This window comes from Pituophis catenifer, unplaced genomic scaffold (assembly GCF_029215685.1).
Source record: "Pituophis catenifer annectens isolate HBS135680 unplaced genomic scaffold, rPitCat1.0.hap2 SCAF_1, whole genome shotgun sequence".
Taxonomy (NCBI): domain Eukaryota; kingdom Metazoa; phylum Chordata; class Lepidosauria; order Squamata; family Colubridae; genus Pituophis; species Pituophis catenifer.
In genome coordinates, this window is record NW_027256881.1 from 200,214,910 (window position 1) to 200,231,563 (window position 16,654).

The 16,654-nt window shown below is 40.2% G+C and overlaps 1 protein-coding gene across 1 annotated transcript in view; it reads right to left on the bottom strand.

Annotated features, from left to right (window-relative positions):
• Positions 1-10,930: 10,930 nt before the first annotated feature.
• Positions 10,931-16,654, bottom strand: part of CSRNP3 (cysteine and serine rich nuclear protein 3) — a 41,171-nt gene continuing 35,447 nt past the window's right edge. The window contains exons 3-5 of the mRNA XM_070956937.1: positions 16,298-16,557; positions 14,043-14,339; positions 10,931-12,025 (exon numbers count right to left, since the gene is read on the bottom strand). Coding sequence (XP_070813038.1) covers positions 10,931-12,025; positions 14,043-14,339; positions 16,298-16,557 — 1,652 coding nt within the window. The remainder of the gene's footprint in view (positions 12,026-14,042; positions 14,340-16,297; positions 16,558-16,654) is intronic.

A 16,654-nucleotide genomic window follows, 5' to 3' on the forward strand; every position in this document is an offset into this window, starting at 1 on the left:
CATCAAATTACAGATCATTCATCATAAATACCGAAAATATAAATACAGAAGGAATACAGCATAAAATAAAGTTTGTAGCATAAGGTATAGTTTAGGGTTTTTGCCACCTACACTAACCCATTTGTATCAGTGAAGTTGCAAATGATAATGCAAATTAAATCAGCCTGTGGAAGTTACACTATAATGTCAATTATAGCTTGTATGTATGTTTTGGGTTTGTTCATGTTCTAGTGTCATGCTATAAATGTCTTTGGGAGGGGGAGGAATTTTGGACTGTATAACTCTGTTCGAACCTTTGGCAGGAAGTGAAGCTCTGAAAAGGTGACCTAGGAATACCACAATTATTCTGGTCTGCTGTGAAATTTATTAACTGAAAGTACTAACTTTATTTTTAATTTTCAAGTAAGTTGCACCCCTGTCTTAAAACTTCAATTCTTTCTCTTTCCTGAAAACAAAACAAAACAAAGTTCTACAGGTAGTCCTCATTTAGCAACTACAGTTGGGACCCGCAATTTGGTTATGAAACAAAGCAGTCACTCAATGGAACCACAACTGACTTATGATCTTACTTCAGCTTTCCTTTGCTTTACAGACCTTAAATGTGAGGCCTGGTTACAAAATTAACTTTTTTATCACCAACAATTGCTAAATAAGGCACTTGCTAAATGAGGACTACCTTTGTTAGAGCCACAGTATTATTGGACCTACTACTGTCCTCCTTTATACTGAAAGCATTTCAAAAGAGATGAATTTTATATATGTGCCATACATCTGAATTAAAAAGGACCTAAAGCAAATAATCCATATCATAGGTTGCCAATAATAGATCAAGTTATTTTTATTACCAATATGATTTAGATGAACATTTTCCTTAGCTAATGTATATACGGGTAGTCCTTACTCACCACCATTCATTTAGTGATCGTTTGAAGTTACAATGGCACTGAAACAAGTTATTTATGACCGTTTTTACATACTTAAAATGATTGCAGCATCTCCATGTCACATGATCAGAATCTGGATGCTTGGCAGTTGGTTCATATTTATGATGTTTGCCGTATTCCAGGATCATGTGATCATTGTAACCTTTGATAAGCAAAGTCAAGGGGGAAAGCAGAGTCACTTAACAACTGTGTTACTAACTTAACAACTGCAGCAATTCACTTAACTGTGGCAAGAAAAGTCGTAAAATGGGGTAAGGCCAGAGGTAGGCTACTGCTGGTTCAGACCGGTTTGGCGAACCAGTAGTTGCAACCTGCAGGTGGGCCCATCTCGCCCATCCCGGTGCTATCCCGTCCCATATCGCCATGTTTTTGAAGGCGCGCACATGCGCAGAAGGCCACACACACTCATATTTTCAATGCTGGGCAAACCAGTTGTTACAACCGGCAGCAGCCCACCACTGGGTAAGGCTCATTTAATTGTCTCAGCAACAGAAATGCTGGGCTCATTTGTGGTTTCAAGTTGAGAACTACTTGTAGAGTGATTCAGCATCAACTGTCATTCCTGCAAAGTGCCTAGTTAAATATGTGAGTTAGTAGCACCCATTCTAAGAATGCCTTCATTTTTAACAGCCATCGATGCCCCCCTCCCAAAAAAAACCCCAACAAATTGTAGAGTTCACAATAGTGAACTCTGGCTCTTGAACGAAACTTTAATTTAAAAAAAATACAGCCATCAATTATAAAAATTCTTGCAAAGAATGTAAAACACTTCACTTGCATTTTTGCAAGCTGCATGGCATATATGTGGCTGTAGAGGCATGTGTGATTTAAGCAGCTGAATTAAGATGTAGCTGAAATTATTCTGCACAGGTAAATTAATGTGGCAGTCATGGGAAATGAGAGTCGGAAATAATAAAAGATTTAAATTGAAGTTCCTATGTTATTGTGACTTGTGGCTTTGAACAAGCGAAGTTTGTGTTGCCTAGGAACTTGCCTTTAGAGAAAAAGCTGAAAACACTTGATTAAACCTACGTGCAGAGAATGCTGGATTTGCAGGGAGGAAATTTTTTTTTTTTTTCAGAAAAAACTGCAAAAAACCAAACAATAGAATGTTCAGTTTTAACCTCTTAAATTAAATCCGCTAACCTTCTTTTCCAATCCTATGGTTTTCTTTGCCTGCTCAGAGCCAGGTAAATAGCTTTCACTGCAGAAGATGAAACATGGAAGGAGGAGGATTCAACTGGACATGTTTCTTGTTGCTGATCTACCTGCATGTGCCCATTTGAGGCACAAAGGTTATTGAAGATAATGATAATAGCAGCTTATAAGAAATGAGGCTGACATTGTATTCTTCTGGCAAGGCTAACACAGAATTTTAAAAACTATATAGTGCCAAAATAACCTCCAGGAGGAACATGAAGATATAGTCTTATCAAGGAAACTTACGGAGAAGCATGGTGAACTAGCCATCCCTGAGAGCAGAGGCAACTGTGGAAAAGACCGAAAAACTGATGAATACACTGGTTCTACAGAACTTCTCCAGATAAGGAGAGGAGGGGAGATTACCAGTGGTGGGTTGCCCCCGGTTCTGATTGATTCACAAGAACTGGTAGTAAAACCAGTGGGAGGCTCCGCCCACTGCCCCGGGTGTCGTCATAGGCGATCTGCGCATGCACAGAAGCTTTGCACATGACCAAAGCATGCACATCTACGCAATCCCATTGCGAACCAATAGTAAAGGTAAGTAGAACCCATCCCTGGAGATTACCCAGATGTGCTCCGGATGGCTGCTCCTCATGAGGAGACTACAGGACAGTTGTCTTCTATGGATTTGAGTGCCAGGAAAGGAAGGGAACAGCCATCATTCTCACAACTGGCAGAGCCTTTTAAAAGATACTGGGTTCACTAAACTTTTGGAAATTGCCTTATTACCTTAAGGCTATTAGAGCTTCAGAACAACAAGCTTGAAAAGCCACCTGGTGAGTTTAACTTCATTCCTGAACAAACAAACAAAAAATTAACTACAAGCTCAAGAATTTGAAGAGCTACAAATATAAATGGCTAAAAGCTAAACAGGATTTTGACCCAAGAAAGTGATAAATGAGTAAGGATCCAGATGAATTTAGAATATTAAAACTTTTACTAAAAGTTTTAGAAATAAACAGACTTTCATAGGAAGAAAATGTTTTGGCTATCCTAAGTGATACGAAATTTTGAGATGATTTTATGATAGGACATCTGAGGGGACTACAGATCCTAAGCAGAAAAGCAAAAGAGGAGGGAGGGCAATCTTCCATTTTGTTTTTGGTTAGCAAAGGGATTTACAAAATGACATAAAACATTGGTTAACCCTCCATGAGACTTTTGAACAATGGGGTCAGAAATTAGCAACTATAATAACAGCAATGATATCTGATTCTATGATTATACTATGTCCAAAAGATATTAATGAAGAAATGATGGATGGGAACAAATTTTCCCTGATGTAGAAATATCAGAACCAGAAATGTTAGATAATTGTAGAAGTGTGGATTATAAAACAGAAAAGGTAGCTAAAGCAGAAACACAAAAGATGAGCCAAGAAAATGATCCAGATAAGGAGCTTTTACTGGATATATGAAAGAACCATATTAAAGCTTTGAAAATTAAAGTAGAAATACAGAAAGAAAGCAAGAGAGCAATCTTGATAATGATTTTTTTTATTGGATTTACAAAATGTTTATTAAAGTCTTCAAGAAATCTTTTGGATGGAGAAAAATGGAATGAAATCAAATTCTATGTCAACATCTGAATGAATTAAAAATGAAGGTTGTTAGAAGCAAAAGGAAGGAATATAAAGTTGGCTTGTTTGAGCAAGGTTAAAATGAGACATTTTTTATAAAGCTCTGCTAACCCTTTACAGACTTTTTGCTGACACTAAATGAAAAATTGATGATTTACCTTGTACTTTTTATTCTATCTCTCACTCTGAGTTTAGTTTCTATTTGCTTTCACTATTGTAATTAAAATTTTCCATACATTTTATTTTATTCTATTTTATTTTATTCAATTATTATCTGATACCAGCCTTGTGCTATATATAAACCCTTATGAATATATAAAAAGAAAACAAAAAACAGGCTCTCTTAAGTCATGCTTGACTCTTAGTAAATACATGGGCACCTCCAGCCATTTACTTGACAACAAATTGAAAATCTTTTGCTGCTTTCTTCTTCATCTGTCTTATTTCCACAGATGGAAATGTAACTTTGGGACTGCTTAGAAAGATCTTAGAAAAATGTAAGCATTCACTCAAAGATGACTGCAGGAACAAAGGCTTTTGTCAAAAGCCCCTTACGGACACATCTGTATTTGGCACCTTGCACCTTTCTGCTTGATATCTATTTATATTTTAACCCTGGTGGCATAATGGTACTGAACTCCTGAAGTACTGCAGGAGTTCAATCCTGATCAGCTCAAGGTTGACTCAGCCTTCCATCCTTTCGAGGTCGGTAAAATGAAGACACACATTGTTGGGGGCGATATGCTGACTCAAGAGTGCGCTGTGAAGCACTATGGAATGGCATATAAGTCTAAGTGCTATTGCTACATTCCGCCTTTATTATTTTTGCAAATAACTCAAGGCAGTGAACATATCCAGCACATCTTCTTCCTCTTATTTTCACAACAACCCTTCGAAGTGGTTTGGGCTGAGAGAAAGTGACTAGGTTAAGGTCACCTATTTGGATTTCATGCCTAAGGCAGAACTTGGAACTCATAGTCTCCCACTTTCTAGCCTGGGGCCTTAACCACTAGACCAAACTGGCTCTATATTACATTATAACCTCAAGGACAACCTTTCTCAATCTTGTACTCTCTAGACTGAGTAGATCACTTATTTTTTTCCCCCCAGAGTGCAGTCCAATCTGAAAAATGGGAACTTTTTTTAGGCTGGAAGTTTAAGAGTATATGGCAAGCAACTCACAAAAAGTAGCTGCCATGGGTGGGCCTGTCTAGACACATGAAACCTATTTATCAAAAAGCAAAGTTTTCCAGAGAAACTCTTACATCATCCAATTGGGACACAAAAACATTTTTGTAAAAAAAAAAAAAAAAAGAGGTCAGGCCCCGGTGCTTTACTTTTCACTATACAATCCGGGTATCTATGTATTTATTAATTATTTCATTGTAAGGAAAATAAAAGACAGTTCCGTAGCTTCAAAGTTACCAAGGAAAGTATTTGGGGGTACAGTGGATTTGTGTATATCAGGTTGCCTACCTCGGGTTTAATTCTTCATACAGGTAACGGACATGTACTTTGTGAAGCTACGCTGTTTAGCTTCATGATACATGGATGTTGGCAGTAATCATGCGAGAAACCACTAGCAAAGTTTATGTATCATCAGACTTTGCCGTAGCACTGTTCAGATTACAAATAAGGTTGTAGTTTCTAGCCACATTATTTATATTCTTTACATCACATTAAGCATCTAAAGTTTCCTTCGGAAATTAACAGTGGATAAAGTCACAGTGATGAAATACAGCCAAAATGTGTTTTACCCCCGTACTAAAAACAGTGGGACTTTCCAAACATGCAGAGGTTGCTTGTGTGATTCCAGATGAACTGAGTCGGTCTCAGCCACAAAGAACAATTTGTATACAGTTCCTTTTCATTTTGAGGCCTGCTGGCAGATGGATGAATGGGAGGAAAATCAAATCCATCTCCAGTTTTCACACTTAACACTTCACCCCATCTCCAGTTTTCACACTTACACTTCACCCATTTGTAAATGGGCCTGATGTGGAAGGGTCCTGGGTCCTACTGGATCAGAGTTCAGAAAATATTGATCATTTAGTATGGTAGTAAAGTCATTGCATTATATGCCTAGGTACTAAAAACAATGCCACAAAAATAGTATTTATAACTACTGTAACCAACCTCTGATGTTTTATAGATCTTATGCTTGGGGGGTAAGCAAAGTTTGTTCCAAACTGATCATTTATCCAAGTCACTCTCTTGTACCCCCAATGACTTACAAAACTATGCATTTTCTCATTTAAACAAATATAAACAATTGGCAGATGATATGGGGCATGAGAGCTGTGAACTCAGCTTTGACTCTTGTCCTGTTGAATCAACAAGACAAGATAGTATCGAATGAAGGCGAATATACACGTGTCCCAGGTTAATGTTGCAGGATCCAATCTGGGCCGGTCACCAGGACCAGAGGTTTAATCTTCTGAACTTTTGGACTTGTGCTAAAGTCCATCCCTGAAGTTCCTTGAAGATGGACTCCAGCAAAAGTCTGAAAAGCTCAGAAGACAAAACCTTTGCTCCTGATGACCGGCCCAGATTGGATGCTGCAACAAGACTGTTTTTCCAATGTCCACTACAGTGAGGCTTCTCAAAATGTGGGTCATGACCTACTGAGTGGCCATCAGCAAATCAAAGGGTTACAGATTTTGCAGACTTAAACATAAAGAGGAGAGAGTCGCTACTAAAACTTGGGTCCAAAACTTTGACTGGCCTTACCCAGACAATGTGGAAACATATCTGATAGGATTCTGGCACAATTTTGTAGGGATCTTACCCTAGAGATCCATCTGATGCAAAAGAAAAGAAAACACAACACAACAACATGAGGCTATATCACTGGTGGGATAGGAGAAGGCCTGAAGTACAGTCTTGTAGGGCTGCCAAACAGTCTTGCAGTGATCCAGCATTAAGTGCGTGACGATGGCATGATTTTTGCTGGAACATTTCCAGCTTTTGGTGGCAGTAGGTCTGAATTGGGAGAATTGATTAGAAAATAGTACATTCTAGTACCCTTTATTTTTGAATCATAATCATCTGGTTTGGGTCCCATCATGGTATCTAGGTGAGATTTAACTCATTAGGACAGGGTTTTCAGTTGTCATCCTTCTGACTTGCAAGCCTGATTCAATGAAGTAATTTACAATGACGTGAAATTAGCTGAGTACAAAGAGTGTTTCCAGCAGCAGTGATGTGTTCCAACTAGCCTCTGACAAACATCAAGTATCTTATGCAAATTCTTCAGAATTATTGTCAGTATCGAGGCAACTTAGAGAGCCACTCCAAAAATTAAAGCACAATGTGCCAAACTAGTAATTTATTCCACCTTCCTCGTTCTATATGGCCAAAGAGGAAGAATACAAAAGTAAGATTCAAATAAGAACGGATTTTATGGATCAAAAGTCAGCAAAACTAGTCCTTTTGGACATCCAAGTGTCATCTGTTTGTTGCTATGCAGCCAGTGCTGACCAGGTGGCTGGTATGTTTAAAAATAATGAGAAAAGATTCGATCAAGAAAGTAAAATACAGAAGGTAAGAATCAACATTCAAGCCCAAAGATCACCTGCAGTAAGCACATGCCAGGAATATGGAATAAAGCCTAATTTTTGTAGTAAGTGAGGAAATAGAAGAGTTAAGACCCACCAAGGATTAACTTCTCCCCCTCCCCATCGAAGTAATTTGGATGTAGCATGTTTGCTACAAGGAAAATAAAGAATCAGCTGGCACGCTTGGCATTGGTGGCTGCTGCTACCAGGAACATCCCTAGAAGTGAGAAACTTCTAGAAATAAAGCTGTGGATGCTTCTGCTGAGATCAATGGTAAAGTCTGACTGAAGACTGCAGTGAGATAAAAATATATTTTGATATGGTTGGGATCTTCTTGAGCTAAGCATGCAAAGGCACTTCCTTCACAGTTTTTTTTTTTTTGAACAAAATTATCCAAAGAGGAGATGGAATGCTGTACTTGAAACCCCCGTTTTCAGAAGACAAATCTACAGTTAAAACTTCATACTTTGCCAACTTTAAAGAATGGACATGTACAAGAGTAACTAGTTTTTTCAGTTTTGAATAACTTGAAGGTAGACTTTTGTGATCCAGGTTACATTCATAAATATTGTTCTTGAAATCTAGAAAAGAATCACAAGTGGATATTTATCATTTGGATCTATTTAGGACAACCAATTCAGAGAATATCTAACAAAATGAAATTCAATGTAGAGAAAAGTAAAACCTTACACTTAGGCAAGAAAAACCAGCAGTACACATATAGACTGGGTGAAACCAGGCTTAATAGCAGTAACTGTGGGAGGAATCTTGGAGATTTAGTGGACAACCAGTTAAATATGAGCCAACAGTGTGCAGCGGCAGCCAAAAAAGCCAATGCAATCCTAAACTGCATTAACAGAGGGATACAATCAAGATCAAGTGAGGTACAAATGCCACTCTATAAAGCTTTAGTAAGACCACACCTAGAATACTGCATCGTTTTGGTCACCACACTATAAAAAAGATGTTGAGACTCTAGAAAGAGTGCAGAGAAGAGCAACAAGGATGACTGGAAGCTAAAACATATGAAGAACAGTTGCAGAAACTGGGCATGGCTAGTCTAGTGAAGAGAAGGACCAGGGGAGACATGATAGCAGTGTTCCAATATTTGAGGAGCTGCCACAGAGAGGAGGGGGTCAAGCTGTTTTCCAAAGCACCTGAAAGTCAGACAAGGAATAATGGATGGAAACTGAACAAGGAGAGGTTCAACCTGGAAATAAGGAAAAATTTTCTAAGAGTTAGAGCAATCAACCAATGGAACAGCTTGCCTTCAGACGTTGTGGGAGCTTCATCACAGGAAGCTTTCAAGAAGAGACAGGACTGCCATCTGTCAGAAATTGTGTAAGGTCTCCTGCTTGGGCAGGGGGTTGGACTAGATGACCTACAAGGTCCCTTCCAACTCTGTTAATCTGTAAAGCCTAATGGGGTAGGGTGGCGGGAACACTTGAGCTCTAATAGCTCCACAGTTGCCATGCCTACAATGTTCCCTCATTTACTACAATGAAGAAACACTTGTGAATTGCATACCCTAGTGATAGAAAAGCTCTGGAAGAATACACACTTCAAACCTCAATGCTTTTGCTAAAACAAGAGAGAACAATGACTGAAATATGTCTACTGATTCCACTCAACCTTAAATCCTTTCCTATTTAGAGATTATTGTGAGGCATATCACACTCAAATGAGAAACTCCATCCCTACAGATTCTGAGTAACCTCTTTTTTTTTTTTCAGAGCTCATGGAATTTCTACACAAACAGCACAATGCCATTCTTTTCCTAATTACTTCATTTGGCTAAAGAAATTCAGAGTAAAGTTCTGAAAATTCTTGCATGGTTTATCCATGGATTATTTAAAAAAAAAGAAATAGATGCAACATTTGAGAACCAATAGTCTGTGGTGTCTTTAAGATTTACTCATAGCTGCTACACCAAAGTATATTCGTTTAAGAACAAAAAGATACTTACACAAAAGCTGTGAACACAAAGCACACAGCCCATTAAAACTTAATTGCAAGGAAGTGCCACCAAAAGCAGTGGAATGTGACATTCCACTGAAGGAATTCCCTTTTGATATCTCTGGATCGTTTCCATTAGGGCTGTGCTTCCATGTTCCCATGTGACTCTTCACACACTATTATTGTATGCAGGGGAGAGGAAACGCTTACAGGGCTAGCGGAGAGACAGAATGCCTCTGAGCTCTAGAGCCTGAAGGAGATGAGAAGACACCCCACGGAAAACCCATATTGAATCCCATATTGGTCACAGAGCTCCAAGATAGAGATAACCTTGGTTCAGTCATTCACTCTGGATTATTTCTTAAACTATTGTGAAGATCACTCTGAGCACTTTATACATCGGGATGATAATTTTAATAAATAAAAATATAGCATTCCGATTTTACATGAAGAAATAACCATGAAAGACTGCAGCAATGCTCTTATTTTGGAGCTCTTATTTGGTTGGAGCTCAACCAATCTCAATAAAGATTTGAATTGAATTATTTAATAGAGGGCCCAAGCCAGCCTGTGGTAGCGCCACCATTTTCTGACAAGCAAAATTCTTCACAAATGTGAAGGTTGCCATTAAGGAAAAGTATGCTGATTGAAGGAAAAATGGCCAGTGATTTTGTGTGTGTGTGTGGGGGGGGGATGACAGCAAGATCTGAAGAAGTCTGGTTGGATATTGTCCCTATTTAATATTCTGCATTCATCTTTATGAAAACAATGGAGAGAGACAATTGAATAAAAAACACAACCCAATTTCCTTATAATGCTAACACTGCTTCTCTCGACCCTTGAAAAGCTAAGGATTGTCCTACGTTATACATTTTTAGAAATGTAGCTGCCATTAGCTGCAATTTAGAAAAATCGTATATATTGTCCTCTCCTTGAGATGGGGACAGGGCAGCAATTGCAACACAAACTCCACACCAGCGTCACCAAAATGACTAAGTGGTATGTCCTCCTACATTCCTACATTACAAATATGAATTAGTCCCTAGTGCAGATCAGAGAACAGGGTTCGTGATCAAATGTACTACCCTCACAAAGGCAATTTGCCTAATGAAATCTCATTGTGCTGTTCTGCTCCAAAGAGCAAGCGGTTCATTTTTATCAAGTTATGAGTACTAAGCTACAATAAATAAACAAATACATTACTGAATAATTCAGGTTTTTTTTTTTTGTTTGCAGTCACATTTATATTTAAAAAGTCATCACCCTCAAATAGGAGCGATATTTTAATACCCTAAATATAAAGAACCCAAAGTAACGTTTTTATTATCTTGCACAAGCCCGACAATAAAATAAAAAGTTGTAAGTTAGAGAGCCCAGCATAAATCAACACGTGGGCCGTTTTCATACTATATGCATGTGTGGATTATTTTAAAATCTGGGTATTTTCTATCAAAGGACCATTCTATTTTTTATAAAAGTTTACTTTTTTACACAAACTGTTTTTGTGCAATGGCCACAACCAAGAGAGCTTTACTGATAAACAACAGTGAAAAAGAAAATCAAAACATTAACCACGGTCTTCCCCCTTACCTCCACTGCTGAGAGGAAAAAGAAAATAAGAACGCTTCCAGGGAAATCCAATTAAAATAGAATGCATTTGAAATCTAGAGCGATTCGGTCCTAAAATAAATTTAAACAGGTACTGTTTCCATGACGGGAGATTTGATACACTCTTCGTGTAGTCTGCTCTTTTCTGAAAGGCCGAGTGAATTCTCGGTGGGACGCTCTGGGAGGTGAGCGCCACCATTCAAAGTAGATACAAATCCATCTTGTGAAGGACTTTTCAAGTATGAAGGAAAATCCACTTGGGAATGCCTTGGCCGATGTTCAGCGTATAAACTGCTACATGGAACAACGTTATCGCTTTCAGACGAAGAGCAGCAAACGATGACAGACGGGTTTGAAGAGGGATACAGGGAGCTGCCGTAATTTTCCTCTGAGGGCCGCGTGTAGTCCACAAACTGTTCCGAAGTTGGGTTATAAGGCACCAGAGAAAGATTCCCGTTCTTAACAGTCTCTCTTTCAGAGTAAGTCTCTCGAATCTGGTTAGGAGTGCCAGGGCCGTGATTCTCTATTTGGTAATACAAGGATGTGGAGCTCGGGTAGTAGGAAAGTGCCTTTGGCTGGTTTTCATGCATGGCAGTGCTGTCTGAATAGCAGAGGACAGAAGGGAGGGCTTGACCTGCATCAGCATGAACACCCAAGCCTTCCAGACATTCATCTAGTTTTTCTTCTTCCTCCTCCTCCTCCTCTTCCTCCTCCTCGTCGTCGTCCTCCTCATCGTCCTCTTCCTCATCTTCTTCATCTGTTTCGCTGGGCGCTAAACTCTGTGTGCTGGAATCTGTAACTCCACTACAAAAGCTACTTGCATCTTCCTCCTCTTCCTCCTCCTCCTCTTCCTCTTCTTCCTCTCCAGCGCAATCCAAGTCATCTGCCGACTGTAAATGCATCACCGCAGCCCGGGGTTCAGTCTCTAATTCAAAGTTCTCCGGGACTGAAAATTCCAGGGGGTGGGAGGTGGGACCCATTGCACTGCTGTGAGCATTGAGCTCGGCGTGGCAGCCGTTCAGCACAGGAACCTGCTGCTCTCTGTTTTTCTCCAATTCAAGTTTCATTATAGTGTGCAAAAAGTGAGTCCGAACCCTGATGGGATTAAATTCAATTCTGCCGGCTGTATTGCTGCATCCTTCTTTAGTGCAACCACACGGGAAAGACATACGGTCCACCTTAGGGGAAAAAAATGATGGATTAGCTGTTTGGTTGGGCACCATCAAACCCTGACATGCTAGAAACTCTTAGCCACACAAGAAACTTCATCAAAGAAAATTGCCCCAGAAGCCTCGCGGAGGATTGATATATGAGATAAATTAATTACCTGCTTTTACAAAATTTCTTTCTGGCAGAAAAAAAAAAATCCAGATAAGAGATGTTGGAAAGGGAAATCCGTCTGGCTTTGCAAACTGCTCTAAGCCCTGGTTTGTTTTTTTTAAATGGAGCTATATTTCATACTTCATTAGAAATTATGATTTATAAATGAGAATGGCTTGCACATATCACACTGAGCCAAAAACCACATTATGGCTCCCTGTGGACGGTGAATCCAGTTACTGAAGACAAGGTGGCTGTGAGACAAATGACAGCTTGCTCTGGTTAAGCAATGACAAATGTGCCATGGGACCCCGTCCCTTTGTTCTGCTCTAGCATCACCGCCTCCCCCCGCTCCTTATTCTGCTGTTCTAATGACGGCTAACGGTTATGCCAACATTTAGGATTAATCCAGGTGACTGCTAAATTGCAGAAGTAGGTTCTTTTTTCAAATATTCAGGCTGGTGGGGCATTTCAATTAACTGTCAAAAAATTATACATTCATGAGTGGGATGAAGTTATACTCCAGAAGTTAGAGAAATGGGAATCCCACTTGCTAATCTCCACTTTTCTCCCCTTTGATTAATAGGGGTGGAATTTGGATACTTCACCCCAAATAGATCTTGAAGCGGTATATACAATAGCCTCATATGAAATCTCATTATGAGTGGTTGTCTTTTTTAGCCCTCATGTAAAGGCGGGAAGGAAGCTGATTTTATTTCCATTATGATGTTTATAAGATGGACAGTCAAAGTCTCTTTAACCTTTTTTAAACCTGGAAACAAAATGGAACTCTTCTCCAGAAAGCTTATATTCCATCAGCACTTCCTGGACTGCCCATGTGATCACAGCACTTTCCAGCCATGCTGATAATCCAGGAAGCCGCACTGCTGAAATGTATGTCAGGAGAACCCTAACCCTAATGCTTACAGAAATGGGGCTTTAAACCTTTAAGTCAGGGGTGTCAAACTCAAGGCCTGGGGCCCGGATCCGGCCCATGGGGTACTTAGATCTGGCCCGCGGAGCCATCCCAGAAACAGCAAAGGACTGGCCTGCGGTGCCTCTGCCAGCAAAAATGGAGCTCAGGGAGGCTGTGGGCCCTGAGCTCCATTTTCGACTGAGATGGCCTCCTGCAGCCTTCTGCCAATGAAAACGAAGTCCAGGGGGGGCGCACATGTGGCCCTTGAGCTCCATTTTTGCTGGCAGAGGGCTGCAGGCCAGCGTGACACACAAGTGATGTTGAGCTGGGCACTTCCACCCTGGGAACACCCACCCATCCCCCCAAAGTCAAACACAACCCTGATGTGGCCCTCAATAAAATCCAGTTTGACCCCCCTTCTGGCTCTCTTTGTTCCTACCAGGTCCAACTTAGACCATCTTTAGTTAACCTTATGTAACCTGCTGCCCTTAAGTTGTATGGAACATTACTATACTTATGGGAATTCTGAGTGTTTTAGACCCAATATATCAGAAGACCATCCGGTTGAAGAAAACAGCTTTTATTAGGGAGACTGATCCAAAACCAAAACCTGGGCTATCTGTTTTATATCTTCTTTATTGTATTTTGCCATGTATAACTGCACACAGAATCCCATGTTTCTCCAGATTATGCTGAATTACTCTTTGGATCCCTCAATGTTGGCTACGCTTTCAATTGTTGGGATCTATGTTTCAGCAATACCTGGAGGGACAAATGACTCACTTGTCTCCTTATGTTTCAACTACAGCTGAAACTTCCTGTAGCTGAGGTAATAGGGCAGTGTGTCTCTTTAGAACACCTAGATGAGTGTGAATGGGCAGGATATCCTTCCTTTTTTTGAAAACAAAACAGTTGGAACTGTCCTTTGGTGAAGAATACCTTAAGTGAAGCCCTCTCACCTGGCATTTTATGCCCGCAAGGCAGCAAGTGCAAGTTTCCGGGTCACAGAAGATTCGACAATCGCAACCACAGTCCTCTCTTGAAAGACGGATGGCTCGCAGCTCATGTTTTTCTTCCACATCAATCTTCTTGACTCCAGAGGCTCGCAGGAGCGCCCTTCGTTTCTTTGTCGGCAGAGGTTGTAGAAAGAAGTATTCGTCTACTTCGGTGTTGTCCAGATCTATATCATCATCAGAAATGTCCTCCAGCGTTAAAGTGTTCGCTTCCTCGGATTCCACCGTGCCATTATTAGTCATCTGTAGTAACATTAAAAGATGCGTCATAGCTCCACTGAACAGAATGTTCAAAGGAAACCATCTACGTAGCATAAGCTTTTGTTATGCAAGAGTGTGGAATTGATTTATGAGGACCACACCGTCTTTAAATATCTCTTTGTTTTCATGGCTCTTATTATTAATTGAACAACTGAAGATGTTTTGAAGCATTTATAAATAGCTTATACCATAGACCAAGCTTGGATAACCAAAATAAATCCTCAGTGCAACAATTCTGTTTAGCAGATCCCAGATGCAATGAATAACATCTGTCTGTGGACTGTATGCTCCTGCGCTTGTGCAAAACACTATTTGCCATATTGCACATACATACAATACATATGCGTAACATCCTGTTCCTATGTTACGTATGCATATAGTGTATAAAATGCTGTGTGCATGCATAAAATCCCATTTGGATTGAATGAGTACTCTGTTTTAAAGCATGCACTTTCCTCCCAGTAGTCTTTTCGAATGAAGGGTTTAGGACAACATTTCTCAAACCTGGCAACTTTTAAGGTATGTGGACTTCAACTCCCAGAATTCCCCAGCCCAATATGATGGCTGGGGAATTCTGGGGATTGAAGTCTACTTATCTTAAAGTTGCCAAGTTTGAGAAGCACTGGTTTAGGATAACACATAATCAACCTTATTTTTATGGTGCTCTTCATACTTCTGTGTCCCATCAACTTTATTCTGGGGAATGCCACTATGTTTTCTCTTGCTCCTTTTGAAGGTACATATACACATGGTTCAGGGCTTACATTGTGAAGCTCCACGTGCCATCTTGCTGATTTTGACCATCCCTTGTAGGTGCTACTGGAATACCCTCTAGGATTGGGAAAATGTTCAGACAGATGCACTGCAAAATCGCTTAGCACAGGGGTGTCAAACTCACGTTGTCAAGACGGCGTCACGTGACGTATCGGGACTTTTTTTTCCCTTTGCTAAATCGGGCGTGGGCGTGGCCAGCACGTGACACATCTGGCCCGCAGGCCACGAGTTTGATAGCCCTGCCTTAGCATGAGCAAAACACATCTTTTTTGCAGTTGTCCTTTTTTTTTTGCAAAGCTTGCATAGCTGCTTTGAAAGATGTCCCTCTGCCCAGCTGTCTCCCTTTGCTGATAATCCAAGAGTAACTAGTTTTGTGCATCCCGTACTAAAGGACAGTTTGGAAGCAGCTGTATCAGCATCGTAAAGGAAACTCTGCTCTAATACTTGAAAGAGAAATGTTTTGTGTTAATGAACTTTACAAAATACCTATTTTAAATATTTTACACAGTCCTAGTTGCTATTTGCATAGGATATCCTTTTTAAAAAAGGGGAGTTGGGGAATGTATCAAGTAGCTTGCATACAGCAATACATATCCAGGTGAACAATATCAGACCTATCCCTGGCAGGTGTGTTCACTATAGAGAATCACTTTCCAGAGAATCAAAATAAGCTCCTGTATAAACTGAGAGATGTGGGTTTCAGTGTTTTGTGCAACTGGATATCACACAGAGTAAGCACAGTTGGCTGTTGCAATTTTCCCAGCAGCCTGTCATATGATTCAAAGAGAAAACCTTCCTGAATATCAGTTCAAAATCTCTTTTGTGCAGAACAATCCACACCTAGCAGCTGGCTTAACTATATTTGCATCCCGATCAAAGCTGGAACTTTGATGGGGTGGAACGAATTGTCATCGTATCTGCATAGCAGGAAGAAAACGATCATCTTAAAGAGCCCAGGTGGAAGTCTATTAAAAAAAAATCTGATGAGTTAATACAGAGAAACAGGGTCAATGCCAGCTTGTTGGAAGCGATTGAACTGCAGCCATTTTAAGAAGTGGAACTGCAACCTTGCCAAGGATATCAAGCGCCAATCCCACTGTTAATGTTTTGGGTCCATATGTCGGAGGCGGGGGAAAAGGATTCTTCCCCCCTCCCTTTTTTTTTACCTTGAGTTTTAAGGAGTTCAGCTTTTCCTCCCTGAGATGTTCTCTTAACATCTCTCGATGAAGCCGTTCTTGCTCCATGGCAAACTCCCCAAGGGTGTATTGGCGTACACTGTTGTGACGAGTGGACATGCCCAAAGTGCTGCCTCCTTGGCTGGGAACGCTCGTGAAGCCTTGCCTCCTGGTGAAGTAGTATACCGTAACACAATTAAAATGAACATTTTTTGTCCTCTTCCTTTTCTCACTCTTCAGAATCGAGGATGCTGGAACAGAAACAAAGGACAAGTTTTAATCAAGCCCTGCATATCCATCTCTTCAACCCTTAACGCTGCCATCCATTAGCTAGGCTAAAATGAACAG